This window comes from Stegodyphus dumicola, chromosome 6, assembly GCF_044657685.1.
Source record: "Stegodyphus dumicola isolate Sdum_Otavi_A_Nest chromosome 6, ASM4465768v1".
Classification (NCBI taxonomy): Eukaryota; Metazoa; Arthropoda; class Arachnida; order Araneae; family Eresidae; genus Stegodyphus; species Stegodyphus dumicola.
The window spans coordinates 18,250,891-18,267,484 of NC_140773.1; the positions used below are offsets into that span (position 1 = coordinate 18,250,891).

The following is a 16,594-nucleotide window of genomic DNA, read 5'->3' on the forward strand; positions in this document are numbered from 1 at the left end:
ATTATGGCAAAGCACACTAGGGCTATCTGCCTAAGGGGAGGGATGCCTTTCGTGGAGGACTTTCTAAGGGAAACTGGCTCGTATACACGTTACACATGGAGAAAACCACGAAAACGCCCATGCAGCCAGCCCGTTCGCGGGATTCGAACTTCGGACCGAACTACCAGTGTTCAGCGACTTTACCGCTCGGCCGCTGGTGGGCTCTCTGTGGAGTGAGAGTATTTAATTATATCCCAATACAGTTATTTATGAAAGAGGCTTCTACGAAGGCCAGGGGCTTGATAATGGAAAAAGAATGTCTTTTAGTAATGCCAGATATAAAATTGTTTAAAAATTTTTCTCCCTGAAAAAATGATATTTTGCATTTTATATTTACAAAAATTAAAAAGGGACCCTTACGGCGCCCATAGACCCGATACGTTTCGCCGAAATCATTGGAAACATACATTTTTGCTTTAAACTTTCGCTACCCGTTTTGCTCCAGCATTTAGAAAGTCTGGGTTAAAGTTTAATAATATATTGTTTTGTAAATTTAAATCATTAAGTGCTTCAACTTTATCTTAACAGTTTCTGTTAGTTAAGACACAATAACAGGCCGAACAAATACTAATTCAGAAGTCAAACAACAAAAATCAGCGTTATATTTTCAAAATTTTCACAGGACTAGTTTCGATGGTTTTACCGAACCACCATAATCAGCTGTAAAAACGAAAATAAACTGCTGCCGAAATTATTCAAAAAACATCTTCCATTGGAGAACTGGATTTTGTAGAGGCATTTCACATTCAAAAAAATCTTTCTGTTCTAGTTAACGATCCTAATTCCAAACCATCTTCGCCTTCGGCTTTTAAAGAAACTATGCTTTAGTTCTGGTTTCATCAACAGATGGCGCCACTTGCTCATTCTTGTCCAGGCTTTCTTATCTTATCTAATCATTATTTCCTATCTTGTTCATTTGCGATTTGACAGCTGAGGATGATGGTTCGGTAAAACCATCGAAACTAGTCCTGTGAAAATTTTGAAAATATAACACTGGTTTTTGTTGTTTGACTTCTGAATTAGTTTCTGTTAGCTTAGGTCTCGTAAATAGAGGAGACTGACTTATATGTACGAGTTTTGCAATTTATTAAATTTAAAGTTTTAATAAAACGGCTCGATTTCAGACATTTTTGAGTTTACAGTTGTCGTACTATAACTGTTCAGTAGTACGCCTGGTGCTCGATCTTCCTGTCTGTACAGACTCAGACTTCCTTAAAATTTTTTCAAAGCGAACGTTTGTGTATCGTCATAAAAGTTTTATCTCATCAAATATTACTTCGTCTGTCACTTCATAAAAGCTCTTTCTGCCCCTTTTTATAGACAGACTTTGCATTTACAATTAATTTCTTATTAGTATTCTCAAAATCAATAGAGCTAAGTGTTTGATTAATTTTCATTATTATTTTTTTCTATTTCAAATTTTTATATACATTTTCTCAGCATTTAAGTTTAAAAATTGATTCCTAATTTTATTAGGTACACAATATAATTATTATTACTGTACGTAGTAATAAAAAATTCATAAAATATATTATTAAAGTGCTTAATAATATTTTTATGAAACTCTAAAATTGTAATATCGAAAAATGTATCTATTGTAATATCGAAATATGTATCTATTACAAAGATTTGAAATTTTGAGTAGTTGTAAAAACAATTATTGACCTCTTTTAAAACAGGAATATTAAAAAATATTTATTAACAGACTTTTTAAGAATATTTTTATACTACTCACGTTTTTTGTTTTTATAAGCTTTTATTTACTCCCTCAACTATGGTAAAATTTGCATCATTGTTTAAACTGTTTGCTGATAAACTATGGTGCACAAATTTTGGAAGCAAACTCATTGACTCATTTGACAATAGACTGAGGTGAAGCAATTTTTTTTGAAGGGATTCAACTTTTTTAATTCAATATTAAAACGATTTGTTGCACACACATCAGCTTACCCTATTTTTACCAATGGGTGAGTGAAAAATTTTTAAATGAGTATTATATGAGGTTTCTAGCTTAATTTCCGATTTTTTAGCCAAATCCGCGGATTTTTTTTTGTAACATTTATCGTAACAGAGTTGTTGGAACTAAAAGAGTCCTTATTTATTGTTAAAAATGGTTTTTCAATTGGATTCTTTAATTCGTATCATGTCATAGAGACTGAAGAGCTGAAAATTAAAAAAAAAAAAAAAGTTTCTTTTAATTAAATCGGCTTTTATTTAAAACTCATAGCTTTTGGTGAGCTAAAGGTAGAAATGTAATTTATCATTTAGTTTCATTTCTACCAGTTAATTAATTCATAAGATTAAATAATTCTCCAGATTCATCTAGAATTTTACCTCACGAACAATAAAAGGTGTTACGCCTAAATTACGAAACCCATTAATCAAATTTTATTGTCAAAGAGGAATTTTTTAAAGAGAATTATTTGATTTCTTCTTTAAACTACACTGCTGGTCATTAAAACTGCTACTCCAGGAAAGAAAAGCAAATAGCGGAATCTTGTTTATTGTACACATGGAGAATAAGAAGAAGCAAACCCATACCTAAATATTTTTTCACCTGAGGGAACGAGGAAAATGCGCCCCCCCCTACATGCAATGCAAGGTAAAAGGCAACTGAAAAAAAGGAGTACGAAATGACCAAGAACACACCCACATGCACATACACACATATACGTACAGGTAGAAAGTTAACTAGATCTGTGCGTTTTTTTATAAAAAGAAATATACAAAGTAAAAAATCGTTCAATTCTAATCTAATTGTGTAAATTGTGTACCGATAGCAGCAACAAATGGTGGTAATGAGGCATAATAAAATAAAAAATTCGCTTAAATTTCACCACGTATTCAATACGGAGCAAATCACAGGCAAGAACCAAGAAAACTAGAAGCACAATGGCAAATTGCCAGAAATAAGGGAGAAATCGTAAATGAAACATGAAATTTACCCAAACCAAAAAGGAAATATAAAATTTATATCTTTCGCTGCATCGTCGTAAGTAAATTTGTGAAAAGCTTTGAGAAAATCGTTGGCAAAAGCTCTGAGCACCATACAGATGGCAGTACGACTTCGGTCAGCTCTGCTCCCAATTAGGAAGGAGACCACCCCGGGAGAACAGGTACGAACGTCTCCCACCGCTCTTTCCCTACCACCAACCTCTCAAGTGGACATCTGACTCGCCGCATATTTAGGATGCTCCATGACGCACAGACGCTACACATTTACAAACATCCATCCTTTCTCCGGGATTCGAGCCGGTCCATTGAGTATCGGAGTAGGCTTTCTCTAACCATTATACCGTCTGAATGGCCTGAGAATGCCTAATTGCTAAAAATGAAAAGAGGTATCCAAAACATTTACAAACAATCTTGCCTTCAGCGGGGTTCGAACCCAGGCCATTCGTATCGTAGTAGGCTCCCCTAACCACGATAACATCTGGGCGGCACAAAAGAAGTAAATAAATAAAACCGCCTGTTTATGAATCCACAAAGACACAACGTTTAAAATTAAAAAATATTGTTAGAACAACCATAAAGTAATCTGTGTGCAACAGTAAACAGCAAGAAAAGTAATCTGTGCGTAGGCAGTGAAAAAAATTGCGAAATTATAGCATCAAAATAGTAAGCAAATAAAAAAAAATTGCAAAATCATAGACACATTTTAAAATTTTATTTTAAGTAGATAGAGTACAAAAACAAAACTTGCAAAACTATTAATCCAATATGGCCCACCAGCGGCCGAGCGGTAAAGTCGCTGAACACTGGTAGTTTGGTTCGAGGTTCGAATCCCGTGAACGGGCTGGCTGCATGGGTGTTTTCGTGGTTTTCCCCATGTGTAACGTGTATACGAGCCAGTTTCCCTTAGAAAGTGCCTCCACGAAGGCATCCCTCCCCTTAGGCAGATAGCCTTAGTGTGCTTTGCATAATTAAATACACCACACCATTAATCCAATATTTGAAAACAAAACCATGTGCAAATTTTTTAATCCAAGATGATGCACTGTCTCACACTACCCTTTCTGTTTACAATGTCCGGATAGACGTTTGCAGATACATAAGCTGTTATTTCGCGATAATTTGGGCTTAACTCTCAAATCATCTAATCACATGTAACTTTTAATTAAGAAGTTTTTGAATGATTAAAACTTTCGGGAAAGCCTGTTATGTATGAAATGGGAAGGACGGGATTCATTGGTTTTAGTTGACGGCAAAAGTGATACTGTGAAAAGCAGAATATTTTGAGAATCAGCTGTCAGATCACATAATTGTTTTGTTTAATTTTTGTTTTGTTTTGTTTTGTTTAGCTATGTATTTTTGTTTTTTGTTTAATTTTTGGATACAACTCTAATATACGCCCTAATTTCACCAAATGTGGCGATATGTGTTCTGCCCTGGTTTTTGGCCCGATTGCGTGTTCTATGGCAACCCTGTTGACGTTGAAAAATCTTTCACTGGAGCTCGTTGGTTCGCATCTGTGTCTGAGAAGATGGGAGGGAAAGATAAAATGGTAGTTGTTGAATTGAAGTTCGGCAAAAGGAAATATAATTGTGGCTATCCTGTTGAGGGGTAGTGGGTATTTCGAAGTGTGGAAAGAGGGTCTGGGAGATTATTTTTAATGGCAGTGCAGCAGTGCATGATAGAGGTAGGGATTTGTGATTTTATTTATTTGTGAACCATAGTATAAATTTTCTGGATAGTGTGTCTGGCTGTCGTGTAAATACAATAGTGATTACATGACGACATGTTAAAGGCGGTATGAAATTTATATTTCTGCTATTCGAAAACGCATTAATTCATGGTAAGTGCATTTTATTTTATCCTTGTTCTTATTTTGTAGAATGTTATGTTCATTGGTTCTTTAGTATGAATTTCTGTCGTTATTGTTGTTTTTTTAAATTGTTTGAAATTTATTTTAGTTTATTTTGTTGTTTAGTGTCTACACTGTACAATTCGTAGATGTTTTTTAAAGTTGAAACAGAACGCTGTGTACATGGTATTATTTGAAATTTATTGTTGTTATGTTATTTTATTAAAGCGAGGAGTGCGTAGATCGTAGATTCCTTCCTTGCCTAAATTGTGCAATTCGTAGAATTTTTTTACAGTTTAAACAGGATACTGGTGTACATGGTATTCTTTGAAATTTATTATTTTTATGTTAATTTATTAAAGCGAGTTGTGCGTAGTTTGTAGATTCGTTCGTTGCCTACATTGTGCAATTCGTAGATGTTTTTTTAAGTTAAAACATGTCGCTGTGTACATGGATTCTTGTCAAATACTTTTGGTTAGAAACTTTACGTTTTTGCTATCTAAATTTTTTGTTTTTGTTTCGGATTTTTAGCTAAATTGTGTGTTCAAAACGTAGTTTTTGCATGTGCGAAAACCGCGTTTTTGGAGACATTTTAGGCTAAAAGTTCAAAATGTAGACAAAAAATTTAGATAGTAATATGGCAACGTGAAGTTTCTCGCCAAAAATATTTGGCGAAAAATTTGGCGACTTGAGGGCGCATATCAGAGTAGTTCCAATTTTTGTTTTGTTTTGTTTTGTTTAGTATGATATATATAATTTATATGCTATTACTGTTGTCGTAATTAATTATATTATCTAACTGATATATTCACATTGTTATAAATGCTAAACAAAACAAAACAAAACAAAAATTAAACAAAACAATTATGTGGTCTTACAGTTGATTCTCAAAATATTCTGCTTTTCACAGTATCACTTTTGCCCTCAACTAAACGCAGTGAGTTTCGTTTAGTTATTGAAACAGCCAATGAATCCCGTCCTTCCGATTTCATACATAACAGGCTTTCCCGTAAGATTTAATCATTTAAAAACTCCTAAATTGCACTTAAACCATAAAATTCAGTTCAACAGCAATATCGCAAAACAGTTTTAAAATGAGCGTAGCTTTAGAATTTCCGATATAGAGACTCGCTCGCTGGAGATAAAAATGTTTTTTCTGTACAACGTTGCCATTGCTCGCTTTGAAATCCTTGAGTTTGTTAATCAAAAATTCGTTAGTTTTACAAAATATGAAATCGATAATAAAACAAATTCCAAATTTCAAATTTGGGCTTCCACATCCCCATATTTGCAGTAGAATTACGTCATTCGAAATTCGATAGCTCTTTGTACCGTTGTTTTACCTCAATGCGAGAAATATACATGCATTTATGCAGATTTTTCATAATTTAATTTCTTCAAATATAATGCAGGACTCTAACATTTGGTGGCAACAGTTTGAAAAGTGAAACGGGCATTTATATAGTGAACCAACGCAAAATCGCAAAACGAAAACAATAGTCCTTCAGGGACAAAACCCCTTTGGATTAATAATAAATACTTCATGCTTCATATTCGAAGTTTCTATCATTATCAATAAAACTAAGATTTATCTTTATATGTCTTGGTTTTACATTTTAGACATATTTTTAAGTGTTTTTTTTAATGTCTATTAGTATTTTAGAGAAATACTTACAAAATATATAAGATAAGGTGTGGCTAGGGAAATTGCTGTGGCTATTGTACTAGTCGCACTCATTCCAAAGCACCTGACTACAGTTGGCCAAAGTTCTGAACTTCTCTGATAGGTTACCACATATGTGCCAGATGCAATGCACTTGCCGATGACCGAAATGACCACATCGCTGTAAGGATATTCTAAGAAAGTAAAATTCTCCATTAAGAAATTTAATTTTATCTTCATTTCAGAACTTAACAGTGAGATTTGTTAATACATAAATAATGTGAAAATATATAGGATTCTCAAATTAAGCTTTTCTTTCAGCTACGTTACGGGCTCACCAGCGGCCGAGCGGTAAAGTCGCTGAACACTGGTAGTTCGGTCCGAGGTTCGAATCCAGCGAACGGGCTGGCTGCATGGGCGTTTTCGTGGTTTTCCCCATGTGTAACGTATATACGAGCCAGTTTCCCTTAGAAAGTCCTCCCCTTAGGCAGATAGCCCTCGAGGCTTTGCCATAATCACACAGCTACGTTACGAGAATATTTTCCTAAAGTAGACATTTCGAAACATACACATTCACATTTCGAGGGCATTTGGGCTAATGTCCATTTGAGCTAAAATATTTCAAAACAACGTATTTTTAGAATTTTCAATAGACAGTCTCGCGCATTGGAGATAAAAATATTTTTTTTTCACACCGTTAAAATACGGTGAGATAACATTTGGTGGCAATAAATTGAAAAGCGATACAACGCTTTTACTGATTCAACGCAAAATGTCGTTTCGAGACTGATTGCCCTTCTGGGCTAACGCTCTTTGGGTAAAAGTTATCCATTAAGTAGAGAAAATACTTCAGTGTTACACTTTGTATTCATCTAATTTTTACTTATCGTTAAAATATAGTTTTCATAGTAAACACTAGTTTCTTAGTTATCATGAAAAATACACAGACTGCTCAAATATGTTTGTTCCTTTAATAACAGAAACTAACTGATGTAACATTTTTAAAGGTTACAGTTCCGAAAATCCTTCAAAATTCACAAAAAACTCATTCTGAGTAAGGCAAATTTTAATATGTTACACCAGCAGCGCCAAACAGGCGATACAAACTCAAAAACTCTATCCAAAACCGCCAATTGGCGAAAGACAGTAAACCTGTATGGCAACCCTACGAGCTGACGAGGAGAGACGAGTTTTCTCTGGTACTCTAGTCTGTGCCATAGAGCTGTGATGTACTAGAGAGAGAAACGGCAACCCTGAAGGGGAACAGGAATACGAACCACGTGACATTTGGTACATTTCCCAGATCGTATTTCCCGCGAATCTTCCTTACCATTACAGTTCTATGGAGAATTTGTGAGAAGCAAGGGTTTTGCGTGTAAGCGCATTGTTTCGGACTTCAAAAATGATACTTTCGTGCTCCGCATATGGATGTAATTCCAGATATGTGAAAGATGGAGGAGTAACATTTCACAACTGAGCTTTTTCTAATGTTTTAAAACCTAATTTTATAAAATGTAGAGGTTTTTTTATCCACTCTACTTGCCTTTTTCTAATAAAAAATAGATTTTCTAATTTTATATAATATATGCATACTTGAAATAACATTTAAATAAAAGTATCTTAATATATATGTATGTTTCTAATAACTGTTTTCTGAAAAAAATGTTAAAATTTTAGTAATACAATATAATTTTAATTAGTCTAGTATTCTGCTTTGGCGACATTTTTTATACGCCAACAGACTGCTTTGAATGCGTTTGTTTATATATTCTTTGCGTTTGCTCATGCGGACATGTGCGAAGTAGTAATGTATGTATTTAATACTTGATAATGTTGATGTAACACTGTGTAAGAACTGCATAAAATTATGTTTTTTTAGGGGGGGGACATGAATGACTTTATTTATATCCTTTTCTTGCATCCAAATATAACAAATTTGTTTACCTTCAATCACGTATTTTCTTTCTTATATCATGTTTCTGGCATTTATTCAAATATTAATAATTTGTTAAGTATTAAGAAAATAGCAATTATACAGCAGTTAAATTTCAAAACTTTAATAGATTTAAGTTTCTTTTTAAAAATAATGAACATTATTTAAATTTTAATTTTACATTATTTAATTTTATATATATATATATATATAATTAAACTTAGGAGATAATATAATCAATTAATCAACACTGTTTAGGTAATAAAATATATATATATATATATATTTAGTAAAAGGAAGTCTTAATTTACCACCTTTTTGTTTCATAATTTAATTATTTACCACTCTCTCTCTTCCTTTTAACTTATATCTGCTATATTGACATTCATTTTTAGTTCATTTTATTTAATATCTTTCTCACTTTGATTTGCCTACTCTGTAGTTCTCTGTAATACACCGTATTAACACTAAATTTCCTTTTCGTATTAACATTAAATTTACTTTTCGTATTAATATTAAATTTCCTTTTTGTACTATTTTCTGTTTTCACTCATTCTTCTTATGTTATCTATTTTTTTATTTTTTTTTTATTTTTTATTCTGTACTGAGTACTAAAAAGCCTTCTTTTTTATTTATTTATTTTTTAGTTTGCTATTAGTTTATTATTTATTATTTAGTTTATTATTTAGTTATTAGTTTATTATTTAGTTATTAGTTTATTATTTAGTTTGTTCTCTCCAGTTTTTTTAATTTTATTTTAAATTTGGTAGACGCCGATGGACATATTGCAAAATATTATTCTACAGCATGAAAATTATTTAAATTTTAAAAATTAAAATAAAGTTAAATTTTAAAATAAAGTGTTCAATTTTAGGGAAATTATTAATTTTGGCTGGTGTTTATCGATCTAACCTCTTCTGCAAATTCAACGGCAGCTTCTGCGAAATGACGTCTTTCCAAGTTCGCATTTCGAACTGAGAGAAAAGAGAGAAAAAAATCGCCAGCCATGGCGATAGTACGCCAAAGTCTGGATTCAGTTGCATTTCATGCCCAAACTCCTGCAGCTCATTCCTGTGCCACTTTTTCACCCGGTTTTGAATGGCGATGCTCCGTCTAGTATATAACAGGTCTATGGTCTGTGCCTTCACCGACATGTGTAAACTTCGGCATCCGTGTCTGTGTTGGGATCGTGCTCCTTCTTAAGCTATCATAATGTACCTAACCGTGTTACTTTTCCTTATTAAATTTCATTGTTAATTGTATATGCCTATCTCAATTATGACTGCTATTTTTTTAGGTTAATGTTATCAGTACTTTTGTAGGCACGTGTTACTCGCGCTTACCTCAATGTGAACAAAGTACGGTAAATTAATTCGCAGACCGGCATCGCAGTTTCTTTCCTAGAGTATTTGAGGTTGAATGTGTACAAAAAATAATAATAAAGTACACATAAATTTCAAACAGATAGAGGTGAATATTAGTTATTAGGAAAGTAACAAATTAATCTAATAACCTTAACAGTTAGTGTGTGTTCCTCGTCTAGCGAGCTGATAGTCAGTCATTAAGCGAGTGTCTCGAAGTCTAGCCCCGAGTTGGTCGTCGAGTGCATCGAGAGAGTCTTTTAGTGCATCGTCGAGTTTTGTCTTAGACTGTGCTGAGTCGAGACCTATACTCTTGTGTATCGTCGAGTGCATTGCGTGGAGAGTCTTGAGAGTACGTGGAGTTCCGAGAACGACCCAGCAGAGTCCAGAGCTGTACTCTAGTTCTTTGCCGTGAAGCTGTCTGCATCGTGATAGCCTGATAACCTGAAGGCTGTGTCGCTGATCGTGTCAGCGTGTTTATAGTAGTTCATTGACGACTGTAAAACGTGTTTTGGAGCAGTCCTGATTCATATTGGCTAACTAAAGTGTGTTTCAATACTTCATAAAGTGTCATCGTTATTAACTCCAAATCTACGAACCCCGTACGAACGTGGTGAAGGAAGAAAATAACGTAACAACTGGTGTCAGGAAGAGAAAAACCGTAACAATATAAAACTACTTTATGCCACTTTGTTTTCAAGGTCATATTCCAGATTCAAACATTGTAACACAAAAATTCAGTACCGAAAAGATTTAAACTACTAAACTTATTTATTTCTAAGGTTATACAACTTTAAAATCCTACCTATCATACATGAGAAACAGACAAGACCTCCAAGAATGAAACCAGCAGTAATAGTGAATCTTCTTCCGTAACGTTCCATAAAAAACCAACTTAGCAAGTTGCCTGGTGTTTCCATCAAAGACAGCAGGAAAAAATTTATAAATTCATTTCCGCTTAAATTATATATGTTCATCTGAAGGCCATAATATATTAGGTAGTTTGCTGTCCTAAAATGAAACAGATGTTAGCAGCATAATAATATTATATGACACTAAATCAAATTTCTCTTGCTATACACAAATAAATAAGCAACTGTTTAAGCTAAGAAATTATGAACGATCTATTTTTTTATATGATGTTATTTAAATTTATTCTGTGGTTAAAATAATTATAGCTTATTTTAATTTATGTTATGCTATTTTATTTTATTTTTACGTTCATCTGAAGACCATTGTATGTTAAGTATTTTTCCGTCGTAAAGTGAAACAGTTATATGTTGCACAATATAGCAGTTTTATCACAGTAAATTAAATGTCATTTTCTATATGCAAAGAAATACGCAATTCTTTAATTAAGAAACTATGCATGGCTAATTTTATTTTATATTATGTTAATTCAATTAATATTATGCTTTTTTAAGAAATTATCTGCGGTTTATTTTATTTTATGTTATTTAATGAAATTACGTATGGTTTATTTCATTTTATATTCCGTTGTTTTATTTTATGCTTATGTTTATATGCATCTGAAGACCATAATACTCGTATATTAATATGCCGTTCTAAAATGAAACAGATATTAGCAGCATAATAGTACTTATTTTCACAGTCAGTTTCATTTCATTTTCTAAATGCAAAGAAATAAGGTAAGCAATTTAAGCTAAGCAATTTAATTTTGTATTGTTTGTTTTATTATACATTAAAACCTGTTCATCAATTCTAGCGTTTTGTTTACTACACCAGAATTCGTAAATGAAGAAAATTTTAGATAGGAGGAAGAATCTAAAAATGTGGTCTAGCAGCAATTCGTAAGGCAGTTATAAAAGATTGGACTTAACGTTTAGTTGTTAAATTGTTTAAAACCTCTCTGATTTGTATATAAACAGTTGCACCAATATAGAGTGAACTGTCTTGTGACGACAATTCACGAAAGTGCTACCAGTATACTTAGAAATTGATTTGTATTTCTGAAGATATAAATAAATATGGATTTTTACCTTTTTAAAAAGACCATTGTCGTAGAAATACAAAAACATCTGAAATAGTGATTGATAAAGGCTCACTATAATTTGTTAAAAATTTTCACTGATTGGATGAAACGGAAAGTTACGTCCTATTGGTCTTTTCTCTGGTTTAAGCAGAAGAACTCCGACCCCTGGTGTTACAAAGCCTTAATATAATCTTGCATGCCTAGCAGTAAAAGCGACTGAGATTATAGCCTGTGGCACCTTAAATTTGATGACATAAAATAATTTGATTTTTATACTGTAGCAACCTTTAAAATTACGATAGCAAGTTATCATCTAGACAGACATTTCAGTTTCACAATATACAGTACTAATACTATATATAAAAGTGAAAGTTTAGGCGAATTATTATCTATAACAAGCAAGCTATCCCAAATATTTTGTGACTGACTTTTTAAATATATATTTAGATATTATTCTTATATAATCATAGGTATATTCATATTAACTCTTTTATCGTAATCCATGCACATATATTAATATGTTACTGGCAAAGTATTAAATCTGGCCGTCTGGAGAATACCTAGGCGTCTTATAGCATGCCGAAAACTGGCCGACAATGTTTGAAACAATTAAACATTTCGCACATTGCCTATACATTCCATAGAATGGCAAATAACAAACTGGTAATGTATGAAATACATCTCTGATTCGTTTTGACTAACAGAAAACACTTACAAGAAGTTAAAGAATGATGTAAAAAAAGCCAACATGATTACTGACAATAAACCGCGGGACTATTGGTTACTGAATCGCTATGATATGATGTTTGTAGAACACAAAAGTGAACTCATTTATCCTGTTAAAGAAGGCCTTAATACATTACTGGCTGTTCGGTTTTATTCCTCAAATGCCGTTGTGTGTTGTCCGCCATGCCGGTGATCCCAAGCTGAGTATTTTAACTCACAAACATAAGTACATTGTATTATGTCACGGATACTGAGTTATTTCAAGAAATTCATGAAATCCATTTGGCTGTTAGATATGGAAGATGTTACAGAATGTTGAAAGAAATTTCATGCAAATACAAAATCGTTACATATAACGATATTGAACTGTACACCCACCTTTGTGAGACCTGCCAGAAAAAACTAAAAGTTATTAAAAAAAAACATGGTTTTTTTCCAAACTTATGACTTTTTTCAGAATTTGATTCCCGTTGTCAGGCAGATCTTATTGATGTCCAGCCAGATACAGAATGCAAATTTATCATGATGTACCGAGACCATCTCACTATTTTTTTATGTATTTTGAACAAAAGATTTTTAATGTCAGACTTTCATTATTTTTTCAAAATAACATTTGTATTTTTGAGGTCTTTTAAATAATAGTCTTATCATTACATTTTCTTCATGCTTTGCCTAAAAAAGCATTTGCCAGTGAGTAGGATGCCTAGGTATTATATACAATGCCTCGGTAAAGTACATGATAATTTTCATATTTCCATACTTTGCCTAGAACTGCCAGGCATTCTTAAAATGCCTAGGTATTCTAGAGAATGCCAGCTTATCACATATTGCCAGTAACATACCTAACTTTACATTTTGATGTAACATTCATTGTTATTGCTGGATTAACCATTAAGCAAAATAATCACGCGCTTAGAGCATCAAGAATAGGGGGCACCACAAATGGTCCTTGTAATTTAAGGAAAGGGGGGCCACAAAAAATTTCTTTGTTGGTTGTATGTATGGTGTAATGGTAATCCCACGTATGACGCAGCTAAACCAAGACCAAGAGAAAAGAAACCGGTAAAAAAAAAAAAAAAAAAAAAAAAAAAAAAAACAGATATTGTATTGTAAATGTATTATGGGAGCGCATTAAAATCTTTTAAGAGCTTAAGGCCTTTAAATGCATTAATCTAGCTTTGTAACAATGTAAAACGTTTGGAACAAACCTATAAATATCAATTAATATTTTAGTAAACTCGGACTTTATTAATATTTTTATTAATTTAGTATAATATATGCTTAATAACGTTATACATACTTCCAATTTGATTCCTACCACAAATTAAATAAAATTAAGCAAGTAAAACTGTAAGGATCTTAAGTTTTACTAACGTTTATTTTATTTTAAATCTTTACTATCACTTCTTATTTTCTACTTCCGGCCAGAATTAAAAGCTTTAACTTATTTATGCAAATTTGTCTGGCGAACGCCAAGTACTTAAGTTGTGGCTTTTTGCCAAGCAAGGAGAGAGGAAGGAGTTAGTAGAAGCAGGCCGCTTGCCTTAGCAGTTTTACTCGGTTGCTGGTTGCCTTCCAGGCCAGAGATTTAATCCTCTTAATAATTTTAAACGTATTGTAGTGTTAACAGTTCTCTGTACTACATACGGCTTCCTGTTAATATACGGCCAATCTTCCACGTAGGCCCTTGTTTATTATTCCAAAGTTAAGTTAAAGTTTAGTTAATATTTTTATATTCTTACGTTCAGACCACAAGTGGTTGGTCTCTGTATTCCGAAGTCCGGAAATTATTGTAAAGAGTGAAAAAATAAAGGGTTTCGTATACCCTTCCTGTGTATCTTGTCTACTTCCCACATTTATTGAACATAGCTTTAGTAAGCTCCCTGTTCCGAGTCAGGTTCTTGAATGTTCCCAAAGCAAGTAAGGAGAAACACTGAACCTGATAAAACAATGGAAATATTACATTTGTTAAACAAAATTTCATCGTGTGATTCGATTATAACATAATTTCTGCGCAGCTTTTAATAAGTGGTTGTAAAAGAATTCAGTAATTTTAACGTAAAATAATTTAAAAGCTTAAGCCCCTTTTTTAAAATTCAAATTTAACTTTACCATGTAATAATCAGAATCATGTCTCAGAAAATTCACAAAAGAGTTCTCGGTATATAATTTTAATTCTATCATCTAAACATAAATGGATTTTTTTTTCAGCAGAATAGTACATTTTTCCGCTTTTAGTATTTTTAGTCTTAACTGCTGTAGAGATTAGCAGACTAAAGAATAATTGCTAGTTTTAGCAGTGTCCAACCAATAATTCTTAATAAGTAACATATAAAAATACTATTCATGAAATTAAGAGTTGTAATTTAAGGTTGATTGAAAATATTAACTGTTTATTTATAATTCAACAGATACATTTTCTCACCAACAAATTGTCATGAAGATGAACACCTTTCTCATATGGGGTACTTTTAATATATCAGAGGCTGAATTTTGCAGACCTGCTTTCTTCTCTTCTTTGCGCTTTTTATCTAATGCCTAGTTTTAAAAAATACAATTTAAGCAGAACTTATGATACCTATTCTGCAACAAAACAAAACAAAAAAAAATTAAATGATACATACAAGCACTAAATTTATTAAATATTACAAGAAATCATAATGTTAGGTTTAAATATTTTCTTACTTTCTTACTCTAAGGTTAGTATCTTTGTTTAATTGTCTTCTCCACTGTATGTTTCATTCACTCACGCCAGGTGACGATAGTAAAGCGATTAGCAAGCATAAAGGACACAAAAGATATTAAAGCAGAGGAACTACTCTGATATGCGTCCTCAAGACGCCAAATTTCTCGCCAAAAATATTTGGCGAGAAACTTCACGCTGCCATATTACTATCTAAATTTTTTGTTTACATTTCAAACTTTTAGCCTAAAATGTCTCCCAAAACGCGGTTTTCGCACATGCAAAAACTACGTTTTGAACACACAATTTAGCTAAAAATCCGAAACAAAAACCAAAAATTTAGATAGCAAAAACGTAAAGTTTCTCACCAAAAATATTTGACAAGAATCCATGTACACAGCGACATGTTTTAACTTAAAAAAACATCTACGAATAGCACATATAGGCAATGAACGAATCTATAAACTACGCACAACTCGCTTTAATAAATTAACAACAATAAATTTCAAAGAAGACCATGTACACAGCATCCTGTTTAAACTTTAAAAAAAATCTACGAATTGCATAGTTTAGGCAAGGAAGGAATCTACGATCTACGCACTCCTCGCTTTAATAAAATAACATAACAACAATAAATTTCAAATAATACCATGTACACAGCGTTCTATTTCAACTTTGAAAAACATCTACGAATTGCACTGTCTAGACACTAAGCAACAAAATGAACTAAAATAAATTTCAAACAATTTAAAAAACAACAATAACGACAGAAATTCATACTAAAGAACCAATGAACATAACATTCTACAAAATAAGAACAAGGATAAAATAAAATGCACTTACCATGAATTAACGCGTTTTCGAATAGCAGAAATATAAATTTCATACCGCCTTTAACATGCCGCCACCTAATCACTATCGTATTTACACGACAGCCAGACACACTATCCAGAAAATTTATACTATGGTTCACAAATAAATAAAATCACAAATCCCTACTTCTATCATGCACTGCCATTAAAAATAATCTCCCAGACCCTCTTTCCACACTTCCAAATACCCACTACCCCTCAACAGGATAGCCACAATGATATTTCCTTTTGCCGAACTTCAATTCAACAACTACCATTTTATCTTTCCCTCCCATCTTCTCAGACACAGAGGCGAATCAACAAGCTCCAGCGAAAGTTTTTCAACGTCAACAAGGTTGCCATGGAACACGCAATCGCGCCAAAAACCAGCGCAGAACACATATCGCCACATTTGGTGAAATTAGGGCGTATATTAGAGTTGTACCAAAGCAGAAATTGTTTAAGATGTCGTGGGGTTCAACATGATCTGTAAATGGTAATTTGTCTAACAACCCCAACTGATGCGAAGCGAATTACCACT

General features: G+C 32.7%; 1 protein-coding gene across 4 annotated transcripts in view; it reads right to left on the minus strand.

Annotated features, from left to right (window-relative positions):
• The window catches only part of LOC118196145 (organic cation transporter 1-like), a 68,129-nt gene that overhangs the window by 4,256 nt on the left and 47,279 nt on the right, over positions 1–16,594 (minus strand). For all 4 annotated transcript variants that reach the window (XM_035367553.2, XM_035367552.2, XM_035367556.2 and 1 more), the window contains 3 exons: positions 14,945–15,057; positions 10,606–10,811; positions 6,519–6,700 (listed from right to left, as the gene is read on the minus strand). In XM_035367553.2, coding sequence (XP_035223444.1) covers positions 6,519–6,700; positions 10,606–10,811; positions 14,945–15,057 — 501 coding nt within the window. The remainder of the gene's footprint in view (positions 1–6,518; positions 6,701–10,605; positions 10,812–14,944; positions 15,058–16,594) is intronic.